This window comes from Muntiacus reevesi, chromosome 5 (assembly GCF_963930625.1).
Source record: "Muntiacus reevesi chromosome 5, mMunRee1.1, whole genome shotgun sequence".
Taxonomy (NCBI): domain Eukaryota; kingdom Metazoa; phylum Chordata; class Mammalia; order Artiodactyla; family Cervidae; genus Muntiacus; species Muntiacus reevesi.
The window spans coordinates 113174925-113197834 of NC_089253.1; the positions used below are offsets into that span (position 1 = coordinate 113174925).

The window sequence follows — 22910 nt, forward strand, 5'->3', positions numbered from 1 at the left end:
GATGGATAGCTGTTAAAGTTGGGTTTGAGACCAGGGATTGAACCCATGTCCCCTGCATTGGAAGGCAGATTCTTAACTGCTGGACTAGCAGGAAAGCCCCTGAATCTGGTCTTAAAGTCTCCTTCTCAGAGGGGTCTCTCCTGACCATCTACCTGAAGCTCTTCCCTATCCTATTGTTGTTGTGGTTGTTCAGTCACCAAGTCATATCCATGGTTTTGCAGCCCATGGCCTATAGCCCACCAGGCTCTGCAGTCCATGGGATTTCCTAGGCAAGAGTACTGGAGCGGGTAGCCGTTTCCTTCTTCAGGGGATCTCCCTGGATCAGGGATCAAACCCACGTCTCCTGCGTTGGCAGGTGGCTTGTTTACCATTGAGTCACCAGAGAAGCCCCCCCCCCCCTCCCGCCGATCCTATTACCCTCTATTATTTTTTTCATTCCTTTTATCAGTGCCTGAACCATCTTTTAATATGTTTGTTTACTGACTTACCAGCAGTGTGCTCTATTGGAGCAGAGTTTGCCTCGCTTGTTCAGCACTGAAGTAGTGCCTAAAGAGTAGCAGACAATGTGTGTTTGCTCAATTGACTGGACTCTTCTCCTGGACTTCCATCACCTAGAGAGATGCTTGTGGGATCCTTCAGACTCTGCCACTCCCTAGTTAGGCCACTTTAGAGATGAATTTCATCTCTGTTTAATCCATTTATAGTATCCTCTATCTCACATGTCTGTTCTAAGTCTTAAACAAGATGATGCCTGAGGAAGTGTTTTTAAACCAGTAAAGACCCATGTAATGTAGGTAATCCTAGGACAGGGCTCATGGTATACAACTTAAACTTACTCCTAGGGCCTGAGCCTTACTTGCATTTTCAGTGTTTCATCCCACTTACTTCTCACAGCAGAGGCTTCCCTGGCAGTTGAGTGGTTAAGACCCAGGGGGCGCGGGTTTGATCCCTGGTCTAGGAATTAAGATCCCACATGTCTCATGACCAAAAAACCGAAACTTAAAACAGAAGCAATATTATAACAAATTCAAAAAAGATTTTAAAAATGGTCCACATTAAAAAAAAAAAAAAAAAAGAAATTCCTCACAGCACTCTTACTGATAGAATCTTTTACTCTGATATTACAGATAGAGTCTCCAAGGCCTGAGGGCCTAGCCATATGGAATTCTTCTCACATATTTATATAACAAATAGTTTTAAATTCTAAATAATGTTAAGTGATCATTTAATCCATTCTGTTTGTTTCTTTCCATTTTAAAGATCCTGATGAATTTGAGCAGATATATGAGCCTTTGGATGTCAAAAGTAAAAAGATTCACGTGGTGGACAGTGGCCTCACATTTAACCTTCCATACCCCTTGATCCTGAGGCCTCAGAGGGGAGTTGATCTCATCATCTCCTTTGACTTTTCTGCAAGACCAAGTGACTCCAGTCCTCCGTTCAAGGTAAGGAGAATTTATATAGCATCCATCGTCTACCACATTCTTTTGCATGTCTTGTAGCTATCTTAGTCTTTTGGACTCTGATTTCTTATCCCTTTAGCCTATTTTCTACATTTTTAGGAGTAATATTTCTAAAACACAGATGTGATTCAATCACTTTTCCACTTAACAAAGCCTTTATTTGATTTCCCAAGCTTCATTCAAGTTCATAGTCCTGAGCAGGATAAGAACAGTGCAATATATCTGAAGTTCAGGAAGCAAATTAGGCTGAAATTTGAGAATTAGCAGGTAAAACATAAGTAAAGCCAAGTAAAGCCATACATGGGCTTCCCTGGTAGCTCAGTTGGTAAAGAATCTGCCTAGGACACAGGAGACCCCAGTTCCATCCCTGGGTCGGGAAGATCCCCTGGAGAAGGGATAGGCTACCTGCTCCAGTATTCTTGGGCTTCCCTGGTGGCTCAGCTGGTAGAGAATCTGCCTGCAATGTGGGAGATCTGGATTCAATCCTGGGTGGGAAAGACCCACTGGAGAAGGGAAAGGCTACCCACTCCAGTATTCTGGCCTGGAGAATTCCATAGACTGTAGAGTCAGACATGACTGAATGACTTTTGCTCTCACTTTTCAAAGCTATGCATGGGGAATGTATACTCATGAGGAGAGAAGAGGACATGGAATAGTATCTTGATGATTCAGCAGCAGTGTCTGGGGAAAAGGACAAAAACGAAGGAAGTATACAGTGTTATAAAACTAACTGAAGATATTTAACAACAAGATATCTTTGGTTAAGTGGAAGAGAGCAGTTTCAATAGGGCTGAGAGGGCAGATGTCATACTGCAGTGATTTGAAGGTTAAGAGGAAGTTAAGAAAGTGGAGACAATCCTATAAACCATTCCAGGAAGAAGGAAATGAACTATATCTGCAGGAGGATGTGGGAATAGGAAAATTGCATGTGTGTGGAGGGGTGGGTTGGAAATCCTTGAGTGTGTTTAACTGTTTTGATGTCTAGGACTTGTGAATGAAGCAATGTTGTGGAAGGAGAGATGACGTATACAATAGCATCACATCCCTGGGAGATTATAGGGGCGGGGAGTGGAAGGGAGATACAAAAACACCGATGGAGAGGAGTCTAGATACATCCATATTGGGACAAGAGAGAAGGGGGGTATTGTGCGTGGATTGGAGGTTAGCTGTAGGCACAGAGATGGGAAGATGGAAAAGCACTCACGCGATGACTTCTAACTCTTAGAAGAATTTGTTGTCAGCACTATCTTTTGAGTAGAGAGGAGGTAGAGCCTCGGCTACAAGGATAGCAAGTCTGCCTGTCTGAAGAAACAAGGACAATTTCTAACGAGGGTCATGTGGAAAGAGTGCTGGGAAACATCTAAGTGAGACGTGAATGTTGTTTGTCGCCTTGACTTCAAACTTCCTTTCAGTATAGCTCAAGTACTTTTCTTGACCTCCACAAGTATAGTTTTAGTACGAAAGACTTAGTAAATTCTCCTAACATAGCAAGTTTCATATTGTACTGTCTATATTTGTTTGCATACATATTGCTTCCACTCTCTGTGAACTCCTTGGAGACTAGAACATTAACTTGTGTGTGTGTGTGTGTTGTGTGTGTGTGTATTTGTGTTTTGTTTTAATCATTTGACTCTAATTGCTTTATAAGTGCTAGCCCAAATTATGGTATGTAGAATATGTTTTGTGGGTAAATGAATGAAATGTTATAATAGAAATGAAGTTGCTATCTCCCTTTCATAGATTAAGAAACAGGTACTCATAGAGATTAAGTGAAATGTTTCACAATCTCCCAGCTAGGAAGAGTTGGTGATAAGGACCCAGGTCCTTGGACTTGTTTTCATTTTTATTGTACGTAATTAAGATGTTCTCAAGACCCAATAATGGTTATAATAACTCTTTAACATATATAAGCTTCTTATTTTAAAAGTGCTTTCATATTTCACCTTTTGATGTAGTTAGTAGTATTCAGAGAAGGAAACAAGGATTGATGAGACAAGAAACCTCATCACGCCAAGAAATTAAATAAGATAATGGGTGAAAGTTCTTCCCATTAAGCCATTAAGAATCTGCTTGAAATGCAGGAAACATGGGTTTACTCCCTGGGTTGGGAAGATTCCCCTGCAGTAGGAAATGGCAACCCATTCCAGTATTCTTGCTTGGAAAATCCCATGGACAGAGGAACTCGGCAGGCTGCAGTCCATGGTGGTCATAGAAGAGTCGGATATGACAAAGTGACTAAACAACAATGGATGAAAAGAACATAGCCCAGGGGACTTCCCCAGGGGTCCAGTGATTAAGACCTTGCCTTCTAATGCATGGGGCATGAGTTCCATCCCTGGTTGGGGAACTAAGATCCCGCATGCCTCAGGCCAAAAATCAAACATAAAACAGAAGCAATATTGTAACAAGTTCAACAAAGACTTTAAAAATGGTCCACCTCAAAAAAAAAAAAAGAACATAGCCCAGGATCTGGCTGGGGAAATACTAGGTAAGTAATGGTTAAATTGGACCAGATTCCAAGGATCCAGGATGAGACTCTAGCGCTCTTTTCACTTCACTAGCTACCTGGCTTTATATATACTATGTATATTCTTTTTTCTGTGCTATGTACAGCAGTTAGTGGTAAAATGTGGTCCTTGATGTCTAAAACATTTTAGCTTTTGGCAGGTGGGGAGACTTCTAAACCCAAGTCATTTGGAAGGAAATTGAGAAATTTTCTTGTTAAGTAGTTATTTGGGTTTATGTAACTATATATATTATGTAAACTTATACAACTATGTGTATTGGGCTTCCTTGGTGGCTCAGTGGTGAAGAATCCACCTGCCAATGGTTCAGGAAGAATCTAATTCAGGAAGATCCCCTGGAGAAGGAAATGGCAACCCACTCTAGTGTTCTTGCCTGGAAAATCCCATGGACAGAGGAGCCTGGTGGGCTACAGTCCATGACATCACAAAAGAGTTGGACCTGACTTAGTAATTAAACAACAACGACAACTATGTGTGTTGTAGGAGATCCATTCAAAAATAGATTGGTGTGTTCTGGAGTAGATAAGCAGGGAAATAAGTGAAATAGGATGAAAATGGTACAGAAATGGCAATAAGCACATCTGAGGAGTGATTTGATTAAAGTGATAAATTTTACACTCCCATTAGGAGGGCTGTAAAGAAGAATTTATGATTGGATGATAGCAAATGGAAAATCAGTGAAGGATTTCCAGCAGACAAATGACTTCATGAAATTGGAATTTTAGAATGATTAATGTGATAACAGAAAATAGGATGAATTGGAGGATGGAGAACAAAAGGTTAAAATTAAGAGGGATTTACTGTAATATAAGTGTAGGACAGTGAAGTATGCACCAGGGAGGGTGACTGTGAAAACCAAGACCAGGATTTGGTGATGGATGAGCAGCAATGGGGAGGTGAGTTTCAATGCATGACTCCACTGTGATAATTTAGGAGCTCATTCTGGAGGTGGAAGAACCTGATTATTCAGTTCACCAATGGAAGTGTAAAATGTCAAAGTCATCATTTTATACATGAATCAGAGCTCCACTACCTTAATGAATATTAGAAGGTTTTAGAATTTTACTTTGTACCTCTGAAAAGAGCCATTGTACTTTATTGTAGTTTTTAAACATACTTTGATTCACTATTTCTGATTAAAAAGCATACTCATAAAAATACACCAAGTGCTTCTGCTATTCATAGACAATAGCTGCTGATATTTTGTTTTTATTTTCTTCTCTCTTCATTGTATATGTGCATACATGTGTACATATGTGTGTGTATCAACACCAGGGTCATATATTTTTGTAATCTGCTTCTTTCTTCTTAAAGTTACATTGTAAGCATTTTCCTATGCCATTCAGTATTTTTAGAACATAATTTTAAACACAAAATGATATCTCTATTATATGAATAAGCAAGAATTTATTATCAGTGCTCTGTTTTCAACTTTTAGATTATTGCTATCTTGTCAATTCTTTCTTCTAATTGTCATCTTTGCACATGAATCTTTAATCACACTTTTTATTATTCCCTTACTTAGATTCTTAGATATGTATATGTTAAGATTTTTAATAAGCATTTCCAGATCACTTTCCCAAAAAGCTGCACCAGTTTATATTACTGTATTAGATTGCACAGGCAAATCCTTGTTTTACATGGCTTTACTGGCATGGAAAAATATTACAGCTGTTTATGCTCATAGATGTGCTTTAGAATTATTTTGTCAATTCCTTACACCTTACGCTCTTCCTCCTATGTGAATATATCCTTTAACTATTGGTTTGGTGTAGCATGAAACCTATCATTCTGGAAATAGTGAACTGTATTTTCAGAGACTTAATATAAAAGAAATTGTAATATATTATATATGATACATTTTCCTCTAAAAATGAACTTCATAAAATTCAAAGTGAGTGAAATGAAACTTTCAGTCTCACTTGGAATATTGAAAATGATTTTTTAAACTTATGAGTATTGTTATATAGATTGTCATAATAATATGCATTTCAATATAGATTTAAAAGATTCCTCAGATATAATTTTTAAATTAATAAAAAATATTTTAAAAATACTATTCATACCAAAGTGGTATACTTATTATAGGTATACTACGTACCAAGTTACTTCAGTCATATCCGACTCTTTGTGACCCTATGGACTAGGCTTCCAGACTCCTCTGTTCATGGGATTCTCCAGGCAAGAATATTGGAGTGGGTTGCCATGCCCTCTTCCAGAGATCTTCCCAACCCGAGGACTGAACTCGGGTATCCTGTGTCTCCTCCACTGCAGGCAAATTCTTTACTCCTGAGCCATAAAAATTGAATTGTACATAGAAGTTTTTGATAGCAGGGAAGTTCCAATGCAATACCTGGATATATGCGATATGATTTTTTAAGGTAATTAAATAATGAATAATTTTCTATTTGGGTGGTTTGTCTGGTGGCTCAGTGGAATCTGCCTGCCAGTGAAGGAGATGTGAGTTCAGTCCCTAGGTCAGGAAGATCCCTTGAAGAAGGAAATGGCAACTCACTCCAGTGTTCTTGCCTGGAAAATCTGATGGACAGAGGAGCCTGGTGGGCTACAGTCCATGGGGCTACAAAGAGTCAGACACAACTTAATAACTAAACAGCAATGACACCAACAAATGTTCTATTTGTGAGACTGAAATTGGATACCATTTGAAGTTAAGGAGTAGAGCATAAATCCTGAGCAAAAATTTACAGCCAGTAACTATGTTTCTTAGGCATGTCATAAATATAGTTAAATCTCAGATTTTGTCAGGGAGATATAGAATGATGGATATCATGCCTTTGATAAAGGCAACACAGTTCATATTATATCTACTTTATAACTAGCCTAGAAAGTTCATGACGTCAATGTCAGTGATAATGAAGGATTTTGTTTTTTGTAGATTAGTGGCTACACACTCTAATAATAGTCCAAATATACAGAACCTCATTAGTCTAAATAGTATTATTAATTGATTTAGGAAAAAATAATTTTGGGTTTCAATTTATCAAGTTTTTTTGTTACCATTTAATAACTTAGATATATGCCATGCAAATTTAGTTTACCTGTAGGGTTCATCCAAGATAAATTTTAATAAGATTTATTCTTCATATTGGTCATAAAAATAAGCCAGTACCTTCACAGTCAAGTCTGCAAAATAAGTAGGTTGAATTTAAGGTAGGGGAAAAAAGCTTTGGATGTTTTGAGGAATAAGCAAGGAATACAGGGAAGTTCGGAGTTTACCATTGTAGATATTTTCCTTTAGCTTATGAAGTTTTATGTAGAGTAATGGATTTGGATTGTTATGCCATAAATTATGTTACTTTATATTATGCTGCCATATATTGGACATGAATCTAGCTGTTTTTCAGTGTCCTTTTAAATGCTTAGTGGCTGGAAGCTGGAACAATGAGTTCATCCTCTTAAAAATAAAAGGAAAGAAAGAAAGAAGGAGAAAAGGAGAGAAGGAAGCAATGAGGGAAGGGGGAAAGGACAAGAGAATTAAAAGGAAATTTGAAAGTAGCTAGTCTTTACAAATTATAGAAGTAATGTATCTAAATTAACTTTATCAAGGTCAAAATTTCATTTACCCACAAAAAGGGGCTTCCTTTATTCCAAAAGAATCTATTTGCAATGCAGGAGACCTGGGTTTTTTGAACCCTGGATTGGGAAGATTTCCTGAAAAAGTGAATTGCAATCTACTCCAGTATCCTTGCCTGGAAAATCCCATTGACAGAAGAGCCCTTTGGGCTACAGTCCATGGGGTCACAAGAGTCGGACACAATTTCGTGATTAAACCACCACCACAAATAATACAAAAAAGAATCTGTGTTTTTCAACACTAACCTGATTTATTTGTTGACATTATGGCATGCTCCTTGGTTTAGAACTTCTGTATACGTTGTACTTAGATTGTTAAATTGGGTTAAACCATCAGGGCCAAACCAGTCCAAGTGTTAGCTCTGTTGGGCATTAGTCCAACAGGGCTGATGAAGGGAAGTGCATGTTACTGAGCGTAGCCTTTATAGGCTTCCTGCTTAAGTCTGTTTTCTGGGGTTATAGCAGCAAAATTGCCACAAACAACAGAAATGTATTCATCTCTCATAGTTCTGGAGACCAGAAATCAAGATAAAGGTGTCTTCAGGGCCACACTCCCTCCAAAAGCTCTACAGGAGAGTTCTTCCTTGTCATTTCCAGTTTCCAGTGGTTCCAGGCTTTCCTTGGCTTGTGGCTACATCACTCCAATCTCAGCCTTCATCTTCCTATGGCCTCCTCTGTGTGTGTGCGTTTTCATAAGAACATTCATTACTGGATTTTATGGTCCACCCAGCTAATCCACAATGATCTCCTCTTCAGACCCTTAACTTAATTACACTTGCAAAAACCACTTCTCCTAATGAGGTTGCATTCACAGGTCCTGGGGGGTTAGGGCAGAGATTTATCTTTTGGAGGGCCACCATTCGACCCACTACACCTGTTTGGTCATGGAGGATTAGAGGCCTTGTCGTGAGGAAATATACCCAACATTAATTTCTCCTTGCATATTTTTGTGAATGTATAGTAACCTCTCAGTGAAAAAGTACTAAGGAGAAATGTAAAGTACTCTGTACACTGTTAGATACAGAAAATTATTTTTGTGCCTATTGCATTGTAAAGCTCTGGGATCCTAGCCCTTTTTTTGGAAGTGAGAATGATCATAACCACAAAATAATGAATTCTAGATTGTGTTTCTATCCATTGTATCTTACATTAGTTCCTTCAAAAATTTTCTAGATTCTGTAAATTTATTTGCACAGTTATACTCCTCTATCCATTCTAAAAAATAGATTTTAAAAAATGAGAAAACACATGCCCTAGGTATATAGAGAAAAAAACCTCATTTCCTCTGGAGAAAAGCTAATTTATTATATATATTCATATATAATAAATTTAAAGTATAGATTTATCTACATGTATAAATAAATAAAATGGCATATATATGCCATTCACACTATAGTTCGTACATATTTTTATATTATACAGATTGTTTTTCCTATCTTTCAAAGTGTTTTAGTACTCTTAGGTGAATATAAACATCCTACAAAGTATCTCTTTGAAGGATGCTTTCAACTTTTTATCTTCACAGAAAATCATTTTGGTTAATACTATGTAAATTTACCATGAATTTGTCTGTGGAAATCTGAGGTGTCAAGCAGTAACCAAAATGGATGGTTAGAGCTCAGTTCTGCTGTAATTTGTGGAATAGCAATTTTTTTGCTCACTGCATTCTTTTGAAATATTCTTTTCAAACTTGTCTGTTCCACTCATAGTTGTGTCACTGTTTCTCAGCCTTTACAAACAGTAAAACGAGACAGCGGAGAGGAGACGGTTTTTCCATCCTGTAATCACTGCCTTTATAGTCATCGGGTTTTAATCCTTTCCACATCAGGCTCATATAAGGAAAGGGAAAGTTTCCATCACTTCCCGATTCCTGCATAAAATATCTATCTAAAAATAGCGTGGTCTTTTGCCTCACGCCATTCCCTTTTCCTCTTTCTCCACACATTCACACGTCGTTGGTCATATCCTTGAGTCATGTTTGTAAACACTGGGGAGCCCTTTCTTTCCCTTTTCTCATGCAGTTCCACAGTGCGAACTTTTGGTTTTATTTTGATGTTGAATAATCATCAATGAATAACTGTGAACAGTGCTAGACAAGAGATAACAGGCTGAATAATTCAGTTGAACAGGAAGAAAAAGGATTTAGAGATAAGGTGTCTCAAGTTTCAAACACGCAACTGTCCCTGTGTACGTATGTGATTTTCAGTGAAATATAATCACATTTAGCTTGACAGTTTATGGAACAAATGTTTTAATATAAATCTGTTTTCCCAGATTTTTATTTCTCAGTAAATGGCATTGAGAGAGTCGATCAACTTAATGTTCATGACATTCCAGAAGCATCAGGAACAGTGAAAGCTCAGTGAAAAGCATTTTTTGTAAATTTAAGGTGCTATTTTAAAGTAACTATTTTCTTAACTAGGTTAACACAGCTTTGTAAAGCAATTTTCATCCAATTAAAAAATAATTTATGGGGGAAAGCTCACAAATAAGTAAATAGTTTTCTTAAATATAAATTACTGAGTTTATAAAAATACATGATCTTGCTTAATCCTCACAGCAATGCTCGGGAAGATAGTAGTATCAACTTTATTTTACAGCTCATTTATTTACAAATGAGTTGCTGAGAAATAAGAACAGCTGAAATGTAGATAAACTGGGATTGTGTGTGTGTGCTCACTCACTCAGTCGTGTCTGACTCTCTGCGACCTGATGGACTACAGCCCTCCAGGCTCTTCTTTCCATGGGATTTTCCAGGCAAGAATACTGGAGTGGGTTGCCATTTCCTTCTCCAGGAGATCTTCCCAACCCAGGGATTGAACCCAGGTCTCCCGCATTGTAGGCAGACACTTTACCATCTGAGCCACCAGGAAAGTCCAAGTATTCAAGGATAGCGCCTCTCTTATGCCTGGAACATAGGTGCTCAGGCATAATGTTGAGTAAATTCATATACACTGTGAGGAAATAGTCCAGGTATGCTGCAAAATCTCATGGCAAATAAATACTTTCCTCATGGCATTTGCCACAGTTTTAAACCTAAAGTGTTGTTTGACTACTGTCTCTCATCCACCAGGCTACATACACCTTGTAAGAACAAGAGTTTTACTCACCATTATGTCCCCACCTCCTAGCATAGAGCTTAGATTGACGACTAATAATTATCACTGAAGGAATCAATGTGATGACAAGAGTAGTTTAGAAAAAAATTTAAGATGGTAGTGATCATTTCTCTACAACTTCTGCTCTTCAGGGATTCCCTAATACTGTTGCTCTCTCTCTTCCTGCTTCTTTTCTTTCTTCACTTTTCCCCCTTCCAAATCTTTTCCTCTCTTTGCTGACTTTTATTTGGCCAACATGCATAGAGAAAGGAATATGTGTCAGGCATGCTACTAACTGCTGCACTCATGTTAATTGATTTAATTCTGATAGCAGTCTTATGAGGTATGTATTATTACCATCTTTATTTTATATTTGAGGGTGTTGGGTGCAGCGACCTCAGGGAACATACCCAAGGTCCCAGCGCGTGCACTTTAACTCCGGCAGTCAGGCCCCAGAGTCTGTGCTTTCCCCGCTACCGCGGTCTGTTTCTTACTTGTCGCCTGTGCCTTTAAGCTGCATTTCAATATAAATAAGCTCTATTCACTGCACCTCTCTGTATTGACTTATGTTCTCCAGTTTGAATTAATTATTTTTTGTGCTTACCCTCTATTAGTCATCCTTGATGCGAAAACAAACCTAAAACCTCAGTAGTCAACAGCAAACATGTACTTCTTGGTCATGTTACATGTCAACAGAACAGCTTCTTTTCATAAAAAGAAGCAAGAAAAAAGAAGCAAATTCAGAGCAGCTCAGATGATTTTGCATTCATAAGATGTATTCATTTTTAATCAGTTTTGTGGAGAATATGCAGGTAAAAATTCAGTAACAGAGTGCTCCTCATTCTGCCTCAACGGATTTTTTTTTTAACTTTGAAGGGTTAAAAAACATTCGCGTGGCTTGTAAATGCCCAGAACCCACGGTTGTTGTTGTTGTTTAGTCGCTCAGTTGTGTCCAGCTCTTGCGATTCATGGGATTTCGAGGCAGGAATACTGGAGTGAGTTGCCACTACTTACTCCGGCTATCTTCCCTGAGCCTCCCTTTTGCAGGCAGAGTCTTTACCCCTGAGCCACCGGGAAAGCCTGCCCAGAATCTCTGGCAATTGCATCAGGGTAATTTCAGTCAGCTCAGTTCATTAATAATATTCCCAATGCCTCCTATGGAACTAGCCTTATATAAAGAACTAAAAAAAATGATCGTGAGTTTGTTTATGGAGTAATTTTGTATTTTTTGAGATTGATAAGTTTCTTAAGAACAGGATTGTTTCTCATCTCTAGCAAGAAGCATACTAACACATCGTAGGTTAGTGAATGAATGAATAGTGAATGATGAGCAGAGCAGCTGAACACATGATCTTTCCCTCTCTTCCATAGGAACTTCTACTTGCAGAAAAGTGGGCTAAAATGAACAAGCTCCCCTTTCCAAAGATTGATCCTTACGTGTTCGATCGAGAAGGACTGAAGGAATGCTATGTCTTTAAACCCAAGAATCCTGATGTCGAGAAAGACTGCCCGACTATCATTCACTTTGTTCTGGCCAACATCAGCTTCAGAAAGTACAAGGCTCCAGGTACATCGGGAGTTACAGTCTGTAAGGCAGAAAGCTGATAAAGCGTAAGAATGACATTCAGGCGGTTCATGCTGGCACTGCCGTACCAGCTGTTCCAACATTGATCACTTCCTTCACCTTGGTAAATGGCCGCCGTCCTGAGACCCCCAAGCACTCCCCTCTTTCTCACCAGAGTCTCCTGAGTTCCTCACGATCCGGAAACTGAAGGGTGATTAACTAGCTCAGTAAAGCCTCTGGGGCTTAACCCCGTAATCTCAGGTTATATTTGTTCTGATGGATCGGTGCCCTTGTCATAGGCATTATTAAATATTTTGATTGCTACCTTCCTAAGGGAGGCCTTGTTTCAGAACAAATCGTGCAAAAAATTGTGGGAATGTTAACTGACTGTAAAAATTCATGAAATCTAGCAGTATAATATGGATAATAATTTCAGGTCACCATGTTACATTCCTTTAGAAAAAGAGAATCAAGTTCAAGTCACCGGCATTTTGTTTTGCCACATCCAAAGGAGTCTATGGACTCTTCTATATCCTAGAAGATACTGATTAACAGAAGGAGAGCTAGAGATTGACCGGCAAGATACTAAATGCCTCAAAGTTATATTATTTTCAGACCAGAAAATGTAGCTGTTAAAGAAAAGATGAAAAAATAGTCATGGAAGATTTGAGACTATGGGGAGGAAAGTGATCTTTTTCTAGATAGTGGATGAAGTCAGAGGAAAGGTCAATAGAGGTGGAGGTTCTCCTGAGTCATACTTCAACACAAAAGAAGGAAGAATTAGCTGGAATTTTTAGTTATTGAACAGTGAAATACCTAAAGCATAGACAATTTTGAATTTTCTATCACTATTAGTTCTCAAAAACAGGTTGTGGAGGGATTCTTGTGACATGAGGACAGTTAATTAATGTCTGGGTTTGGGTTCCACCAGAAGCAAATTCCAAGCAAATGGTTCAAGTGCAAATAATTTATTTGGGTGAAGTTGGAAACCTTAGTAAGAGAGCTGAGAACTGCTAAAAGGGAGAAAGGCAGACAACAGAAGATGTGTTAGTAAGCCTGCTACCACGAGCAGAACCTGAGCCTACTGGGAAACTCTAGGAAATGACATGGAATCTATAGTCAGATCATGCTTTCCACTCACACAGCAGGTGGCAAGGGAACCAAGGAATTTATATAGAATACCATAGAGTCTTTGGTTGATTGCTTCCTGGGACAGAGTGTTATTGACTGGAACTTCCAGCCTGCTGCTAATGAGCAAAACAGCCTTGAGCAGATACAGGGAGGGGTAGAAAGCCTTCAGGGCTTCCCAGGTGGCTCAGTGGTAAAGAGTCCACCTACCAAGCCGGAGACACAGGTTTGATCCCTGAGTTGGGAAGATCCCCTGGAGAAGGAAATGGTAACCCACTCCAGTATGCTTGCCTGGGAAATCGCATGGACAGAGGCACCTGGTGGGCCGCAGTCTGTGGGGCTGCAAAAGAGTCAGACGCAACTTTGCAACTGAACAGGAGCAGCGGAAAGCCCTTAGGCACACAGATGCAGGGACTGGCGATCGGAAGGGGCCCAGTCAGAGTACACAGAAATGGTCAAGTCCAGGGTATGTGAGCAGAGGCCTCAGAGTGTGAACTAAGGATCGTATGACTCCTGAAGGGGCTCCCAAGGCTGTGTTTATGGCTCTTTGTATGTTTTATGCCCTGGACTTTAGAGATACTTTGTGATTTTCGAAATAACATCATTTGAAACTCTTCTTATATTTAGGTGTTCCAAGAGAAACTAACGAAGAGAAAGAGATAGCTGATTTTGATATTTTTGATGACCCTGAATCACCATTTTCAACCTTCAACTTTCAGTACCCAAATCAAGCATTTAAAAGGCTGCATGATCTCATGTACTTCAATACCCTGAACAACATTGATGTAAGTATCTCCTATGATCAGTGACAATGTCAAATATTTCCATATCACACGAACACAGCAATACCTCATTTTAATTCATTAAAAATAACTTTTATGAATGATCCCACCCCAAAATGTACCATTTTCATTTCTGTGAATTCTAATAATCTCCAGAAGAACCCCATAAAATTCACAAATAAGGAACCCAGTACCTCCAAATTGGCAGAGCCCACATTTTATGCTATTGTTTTGAAGGACTAGTTAATCCTCAGCTTCTTTCCCAAGATATCTAGTAGGTTTATCATATGAAAAAGTAAACTGTAAGTGGGAAGAAAAGTGATACAATGGAAATACGAGTAGAGAAGTGAGTGCTACCAGAAGTGTGATTAATCTGTAAAAATAGCATGAATTTTAATGAACAGACTCATGCTTTTAAATGTCTTTTTGTTTTTGTGGATCTTGGAAATGTCTCCTGAAGTAGCAGTCTCTCCAAGTTTAGCCCTGGAGATATCAAGTGTGCTTTGCTTTAGAAACATTAAAACAAGTCATTCTCTTCAGTATTATTCCTATCATGAGTATATCTGCTGCTAAGATTCTGTATCTGTGTAAAATTCTTTAGCTGCTAACTCACCATTTAGGACCACTGTTGTGTAATTGGAGTCATGTTGGCTTGTGGTTCCACATCATAGTGTCTGACAAATGATGATCAGTGGTAAAAGTCCAAGTTCATGAGTCTACTTGGATTTTGTACATTAGAAAAACACATAAAAGAAAAAGAAAGAAAAATTAAATGAAAAGGAAAAGGCATCACACCCGATTTGCCAGTCCTTTTGGAGATTGTATGAATGGAGTAAAAGAACGTACCATGTGTGAATGAGTCTTCTGTGCATATGAGATGACATTAGACTTTTGTGATCTACTAGAATTCTGGCAACATCTAGTTTGCTTGTTTGTTTAGTTTGGTCTGAAACTAGTAATGATCGATTGTGTGCAGTTGTAACAGTTACGCCACAATTTATTTATTAATCAATATCTTTAATTTTTTTTAAACATATGAAAATGTCCCCAATAACCTTCAGTTTCTGCAACTCCAAAGTGTTTCTTGTTAGTGTTCATTTGTGAATAATATGGGGCAGTTCAAGTAAAACATGAGTAGCAACATTTATAGTACATGTCATTTTCTAAATAGATTTATTCCTTTTCTTTTACCTTATTATTCAGTGAAAATCTGAAATCTGTATGCTACATTGTTTCTGTGGTGATGGTGAAAATTTAAAGAATATTAAAAGAAAATCAATATTTTAATCTACGATTTTAGGAAGCAAACAGATATTCTCAGAATAGAGTTGTGTTTTATAAAACCTCATGCTGTTAAAATAAAAAAGAACTAAGGGTTAATAAAGTAATAATCCTATTTTTCCAGTATGAAGCCAGTAAACAAATAATTATATTGTCTTCTCATTGGGATGAAATGTATTAAACTTGGTCAGTTGTCCTCAAATGGATTTAAAAAATAGATTATAGGAATGTATAAATATCCATTGGACTTGGGAAAATAAAAGGATACATACACAAACATACAAGTATATCTGTATATCTACGTATGTGTATATATTCATGTGTATATATATGGCATATATATACATATATGTGTATATAATTTACACAACTTCATCTCTCTCATTGTTTTCAGTTCTGGTTTATATAAAACTCACTAAGCTATTTAAGGAATGATATAGTTCTATTTATATATTTTACAAACATTCTTCAAAGTATGAAGAATTCATCTTTGTCTGACACATAGGTGAAAAAGTTAACACCTAAACAAACCCAGACTGAATCCCAAAATAACTGTCCTGACTTAGAGCTCATCAAACACAGATTTTTCACAAGCCATCCAATTAAGCAGGTTTTAATTACTTCTAAGAACTTACCTGACACAGTAAGTAGAAGCAAGGTCATGGAGTTTATATCATGTTTAGCTCTTAGATGGGCTATTTTTATGACTTTGAATAAGCTACTTAAACTTTTTGAGCCTCAATTTCCTCATCTCTGAAGCAAGTGTAACAGTACCTATCATGGTGGCAGTAGTGAATTTTCAATCAGGTGATGGATGAACAAACAGTTCCCTGTAAACCGAAGCTGCTTAATAATTGGGAAGAATACCCATGTGTGTCTATATCCTGCACCATGATGGATCTATGTCAAGACCTTTGCGAATGGTGAGAAGTAAGAATATAAACAAGTCAGTACAGGTAATAGCAGCCTGGGCAGTAAATGCATGTATTTTTGAAGGAATGAATTTAGGCTTCCCTCTTAAATTATATGGCCACTGAGATTTTTCTTGGGTGTGTATATGTGTGTGTGCGCCTCATACCCAGGCAAGACTTCCAGTTTTCACTGACATTTACCTCTCCTTTGATGACGCCCACTCCTTGTTTTTAACCAGGAAGATATATTTTATCAGAATCAAAGTTTCTTGATAAGTGATGAGAAATAAAGAAGAGCCGAACTCTGAGCTAGGCTGCTAGGTCATTAGGCTCAGTCATGAGCTAAGTCACTCGCTCCCAACACCATTTGACGAGAGTAAGTGAGTAATTCACACAACAGCAACACAGCACATGCTTATTGCCATAGACTGGCAGAGTTGCTCACCAGCTGTGGACACTGTGTATATAAACTCTTCTCACGCACAGACGTCTGGCTGCCCATCCCATGGAGGCAGCTTTCAACGTTGTGGCCACCACCACTGTGACTTAAGGCGAATTTTCATCTTCGATTCACATTCCGACTTAAACCTTGACTCTGAAAAGACCAGCCTGTCTCTGACAGCTGTGTGCTTCGTTGCTTCATTTCCAGAGATCTCAGTGGGCCTGCTTCACTGAAGCTGAATTCCAGTTCATCCTAAGAAGCTTCTGTTTCTTTTCACTCTGTGACGGCAGGCTGGCTTTCTCATCAGCCTCGGGTTTCTGCACTTACTCAGTCCTCCCAAATTCTTTCTCACTGAACATTGCTCAAGTGCTTTTACAGTGGCAGCATGTCAATTTTTTTTTTGTCTTTTTGTCTGTCTTTTTTTAAGGAAACCAAGCATATAGTGACTTACACTGGTTCACAGGTGGTATGTGGAAAATGCAGAGGCTTTGGAGTCAGACCAAGTTTGGTACTCAAATTTTTGCTGTGTGACCTTGGGCATGTTGGTTAACTTTTCCAAACTATACTTTCCTCATTTGTAAATGGAAGCAGTGATATATATTTTACAAGATCGGGATGAGGATTAAGTAAAAGAATATAATTTAAGAGCTTGGCATGTATGAGACACTCAATAAACTGAAATGCGTAATATTGATAAGGATGTTAATTTTTATCCATGTTTATATTTATCTTCTGCTTTTAACTATAAATTTAAACCTTTTAAAAGCAATGGCTTGCCTTATTTACCTTGTATCCTCCAGGGATACTGATCACAATGGCCAGTACCAAAGTAAATATGTAATAAAATGTCCATGAATCATTTAGAAAATGTCATCGACTTACTGGCTGAAACTGTTGAGTTTAATATGATAGGAGGAGGGGGTAGAGAGTGTCAGGATACAGGCCTCTGGAGGCAGATGCCTGACCGTGGAGTAACTCCACGAAATGCATGCTGACCAGGTAACGTGGTTACACGCTCTACCCATAAACTGTCACCTTGATCTGGAGGTAACACACCTTCCGAGGTTTCTTTTCCAGGAACTTGATGATTCAATTATCCCAGGAAAATTACTGTTACACAGTCTCACTCATTCAATGTATTAACTTAGCAGGCATGCTATAAAAACAGTGACAGTTTATTCAATAATACACCAATGCTGTGTAATCATGAGCTTTTAAAATCCTTTCTCCAATGATCCTATAAAGTATTCAATATTAGGTGTTAACCAAAATGAAGAAAGGGTTTCCCTGGTGACTCAGCTGGTAAAGAATCTGCCTGCAATGCAGGAAACCTGGGTTCGATCCCTGGGTTGGGAAGATCCCCTGGAGAAGGGAAAGGCTACCCGCTCCAGTATTCTTGCCTGGAGAATTCCATGGACTATATAGTCCATGGGGTCACAAAGAGATGGACACAACTGAGCAACTTTCACTTTTCACTCAAAATGAGGAAAAACATGTATCCATAAGTATTTGTATCTACTTCTTTATTTGTTGGTATTTCCTCATCATGTTAAGAGTATTTAGGTACAAGTTAAAGTTTTTATCTTTTACAAAATAATTTAGAAGTCTAATATATATCATAGCCTTTTAAAAGTGTGATATCTCTAGACATTTTTTTGTTTTTAAATTGAAGTATAGCTGATTTCCCTGAAGAGAGGAATGGCTACCCACTCCAGTATTCTTGCTGGAGAAGTCCATGGACAGAGGAGCCTGGTGGGCTACAGTCCAAGAGACTGACAGAGTCAGATACAACTGAAATGACTTAGCACGCACACACGCATAGCTGATTTACAATGTTAAAGTTCAAGTTAGTTTCAAGTATATAGCACATTGATTCAGTTATATATATACACATATATGTGTACATATATATATATATATCTGTCTCTCTCTCTATATATATATATATATATGTACATATCTCTCTCTCTATATATATCCCTTTTCATGTTCTTTTCCCTTTTAGGTTACTACAAAATATTGAGTATAGTTCCCTGTGCAGTATACTAGGTCCTTGTTGGTTATCATGGCCTTAAATACTAGGCCCAAATTCATTTACCTTTAATGCTACCTATAATCTTTTTACATCTTATTTATTTATTAATTCAACACATATTTATTGACTATATACTGTGCCAGGCACTGTTTTAGGAACTAAGGATAAATAATGCACAACATGAAAAGAACAAGGAAAAGTTTTGAGTGCTTGATATAAACCAGATACATCCTTTTCAAATCCTGAGCACTCAGAGCTGGCCTTTGAGGTAGGTGTTTTTATTTCTGTGTGAGACAGCTGAGTCGTGGATTATTGTGGCTGATTTCTGGAAGACACACAGTTTTGTTGTGGGGCTGAGATGGGGTCATAGGTTGTTTTGTTCTGTTTTTCCTCACTCTTTCCTCACTTTTGAACCATCTGTCTCTCAAGCAGCCTTATTTCCTAGTTACTCCTTACACAGCCTCCTTTCCAGCCGGCCTACTTCCCAGATGTTTCCTGTGCATGCCTTCCACCTCTTTGTGAAATTATCCTTTTACTGAGAAGACCTGGTCTTTCCACTCCAGGTATCAAATCCTGCTTGTCCTTCACCTCAGCTCAAGTCTCATTGTCCCCACGGGTTGAGCTTTATCCTGTTTAATTTGATCTCCAGGGAGCACCTTCTGGACAGTCATTAATCTTACAAATATTTATTCTTTCCCTTCCGTGTTCTAAGTGCCAGAATGGAAAATGACAAGACCAATAAGGCCTTTGCTTTAATAACACTTCAGTTTTTATTCAGAAGGCAGGCATTAACCAGCAAATCCACAGTAATTTAGGCCAGACTATCCTCTTTCCTTTTGTTATATTTGGAAGTCTTCTTTCTCTGGCAGAATATACTGTAACTTTCTTTTGAGGCTCATTTAAAATTTTCTATTCTGAAAATTCAGTGCTTACTTGTGGAGTGTTTCCAATCTCACGTTTCTAAGTTTGTTCCTTTTGGGGAGTGATGACATTTTGCATGTTTTCTTACTTTTTGCCCTGATTGCCAAATATTTAAAGGATCTGGCAGATTGGGAGACCATTAAATAGCACCAGAAAGATGACCCGTGTCTTATCTGGGGATAGGTGATGGACAGGGAGGCCTGGTGTGCTGCGGTTCATGGGGTCGCAAAGAGTCAGACATGACTGAGCGACTGAACTGAACTGAACTGAACTGATGTGGATGGAGGAGGTTGAGATCTGAGGATCTGTGCTAGAATGACACTGATGGGAAGGATTGGAGTTTCAGTGACGTTCAGAGGGGACTGAAAAAATAAAAAGAGATATAAACACTATTTACAACGGAGGCTTCCCTGGTGACTCAGACGGTAAAGAATCTGCCTGCAATGTAGGAGACCTGGGTTTGATCCCTGGGTCGGGAAGATCCCCTAGAGAAGGAAATGGCTACCCACTCCAGTATCCTTGCCTGGAGAATTCCATGGACTGGGGAGCCTGGCAAGCTACGGCCCATGGGATTGCAGAGTCGGACATGACTGAGTGACTATCTCCTATTTATAATTACTCCTACTCTAATAAGAAAATAGAAAGGCTCAAACATAACTTAATGCCTCTTTGAACATGTCTAGTTGTACCACGGATCATGCCAAAAGGTTTGAATTTAGCAACTGATGTAGTATTAAGCTCAGCCATTCCTGTTGATACATCAAACCAATGAGTATTTTCTGCAATAGTCTGATATCCTGGTTAATGGTTTCACGGTGTTAATGTGCCACCTAGTGGTTCGGCTTGCATATTCTAATTGCATGTGATTTGAGTTTTTCAGAGTTATAAATGTGGATATCCATTTTCCTTGATAAGAATGACCCTTTATTAAAAGTATCTGCCAGATTCCACCTATGATAAACTCACTAATTTGTAATATTCATATTGTTGCTTTTGCTCGAACATTGATATTTTTTTTGTGCTCATGAATTCATTGTAAAGGGGTTGACTGCAGTCATCAATGTAATGTCCCCAGTGATCTTTTATATATTTTAAAGGTTTTTAGGTACTTGGGATGTAAATAGCTGATTTTTAATTTTACTTGGGTTCTCTGAAATGAGGGTTGGTATGTCTCATGTTGCTTTGGTGCTCTTTTCAAGAGAAACTTACTGAAAACTTGCTGACATGATTTCTAGAATGACAGTGAGATTAATTAAAAGGAGACATAGAAGGGCACATTTGATAGTGGAATTGATTTACTGACTTTTACCACAAAAAATCTGCTATTGGCTATATATGGTGGGTTTATTTCTAGTAAATATTACAGCCTCCCACCTAAGGGAAAGCTCCTAAATTTTCTCATGTGTGGTTAGTGAAAATACCAACAATAAATAGATGCTAGTTGTGAAATGTTTCCTATATGCCAGGCATTAATAAATGATCTCCAGTTCCCACAAAATCCCAGATTAATATTATTATTTCCATTTTAAAGAAGAAGAAATAGCCTGGGGGATATAAGTTAATTCCCCTTGATCTCCACAGCCAAGAAGTCCCTGTGCCTGGAGGCCGTCTAACAAGGTCTCCATTATAGACCTGAAGCCCCCTCTTCTATTTCTGTAGCATTATGTTTCCCTGGCTCATGGGAAAGATGGGGTCAGTGTATATCTGCTTTACTTAAAAGACTCACTAACATTTGAACTCATCTTTTTCAGTAGACAATTATATATATAATTATATATAGACTGTAAAATTATAATTAAATTGTAACTTTTAATTATGATTATAAAATTATAATTAAATTGGAAAATTATAAAATAAAGCTAAAATTAAATTAAAATTATATATATAATTGTCTTATGGGAAAAACTCATATAAAAATTAAAAATTACAAAGCAAATAAAGGTGTCACATTCCCATGATAAATCCCTCTTCCTAGAACATGACAGTTTGTTTAAAGTTATCACTAGAGAACAGAGGGCCCTGCCCAGCGGGTCTCACATAAGTCACAGAAGATTAATGTAGGTTAGCATCACCCAAGTCACACATTTCTCCCGGCTTGCCCATGGAGACTGCATGAGGAAATGGGAAATCCCTACACATCTCCAAGGCCACGTGGGCCATACCAGCTCTGGGTGGGAGGAGCTATGATGTAAACTTCTCAGACTTGCCTTATTTATAGATAGATAGACAGATGATAGTGATAGATAGGTTATGTAGATACATAGAGATATGTATATCTTGGCCAAACAACTGTTTCAGTGAGTTCCGAATAACACTAATTATACATCTTTTGCCTCTATTTGCAGGTAATAAAGAATGCTATAGTCGAAAGCATCGAATATAGAAGGCAGAATCCGTCGCGTTGCTCTGTTTCCCTCAGTAGTGTTGAGGCAAGAAGATTCTTCAACAAGGAGTTTCTAAGCAAACCCACAGCATAGTTTGTGTACTGGAAAGGGTAGCAATTTCTGATGCGGAGGCAGTTTGAAATTCCACAACTGGATTTAAAATCCCAGGACAGGTATTAGCACTGATCTTGAGAGACTGGTTGATACTCAAAGTTGCAGTTACTTAGCTGCATGAGAACCATACTTGTAAAACTTTGCTAGATTGACAGATGATGTCAATTTTGTAAAAATATAACTCAGCTACATTTTCTATCAGTATGAATTTCCTGATGCAAATGTAGGGACATATACTGTATTTTTTAGACATTCCTCACCAACTATCTATGTGTCCTCTTTTTAAAAAGGTGGTTCCTTTTTTAGAATATTTAACAGTTCAATCTTTAAAAGTAAGACTTTGTATTGTGTGTGAGTATAATTCACTGACTGGATTTATTCATGCCATGAGACAACACTATTTTTTATTTATATATGCATATATGAAATAAATACATCTGTATACAAATAAACAAGAGGTAACTGAGTTTTTGTTATCTTTAATGAACTATTGCGCTGTGGCTATGACAGATGCTCAGACTCATGGCTTTCAGACACAAAAATTGTTAACCCTAAACTCAAATGTGAAACAACATTTTAAATCATGGTGATTTTTCTTAGAAGAGAAAGTATGTGTTTTTTGAGCAAATGGTGTTTATTTATTCAGAATATAGGGAAAAAACATGTAA

The 22910-nt window shown here is 38.0% G+C and overlaps 1 protein-coding gene across 2 annotated transcripts in view; it reads left to right on the top strand.

The window, feature by feature from the left end:
• The window catches only part of PLA2G4A (phospholipase A2 group IVA), a 160990-nt gene extending 138296 nt beyond the window's left edge, over positions 1–22694 (top strand). For both annotated transcript variants that reach the window (XM_065937205.1, XM_065937206.1), the window contains 4 exons: positions 1261–1445; positions 12052–12247; positions 14000–14157; positions 22090–22694. In XM_065937205.1, the coding sequence (XP_065793277.1) occupies positions 1261–1445; positions 12052–12247; positions 14000–14157; positions 22090–22221 (671 nt within the window). In that variant the 3' untranslated portion in view covers positions 22222–22694. The remainder of the gene's footprint in view (positions 1–1260; positions 1446–12051; positions 12248–13999; positions 14158–22089) is intronic.
• The last annotated feature ends 216 nt before the right edge of the window (positions 22695–22910 follow it).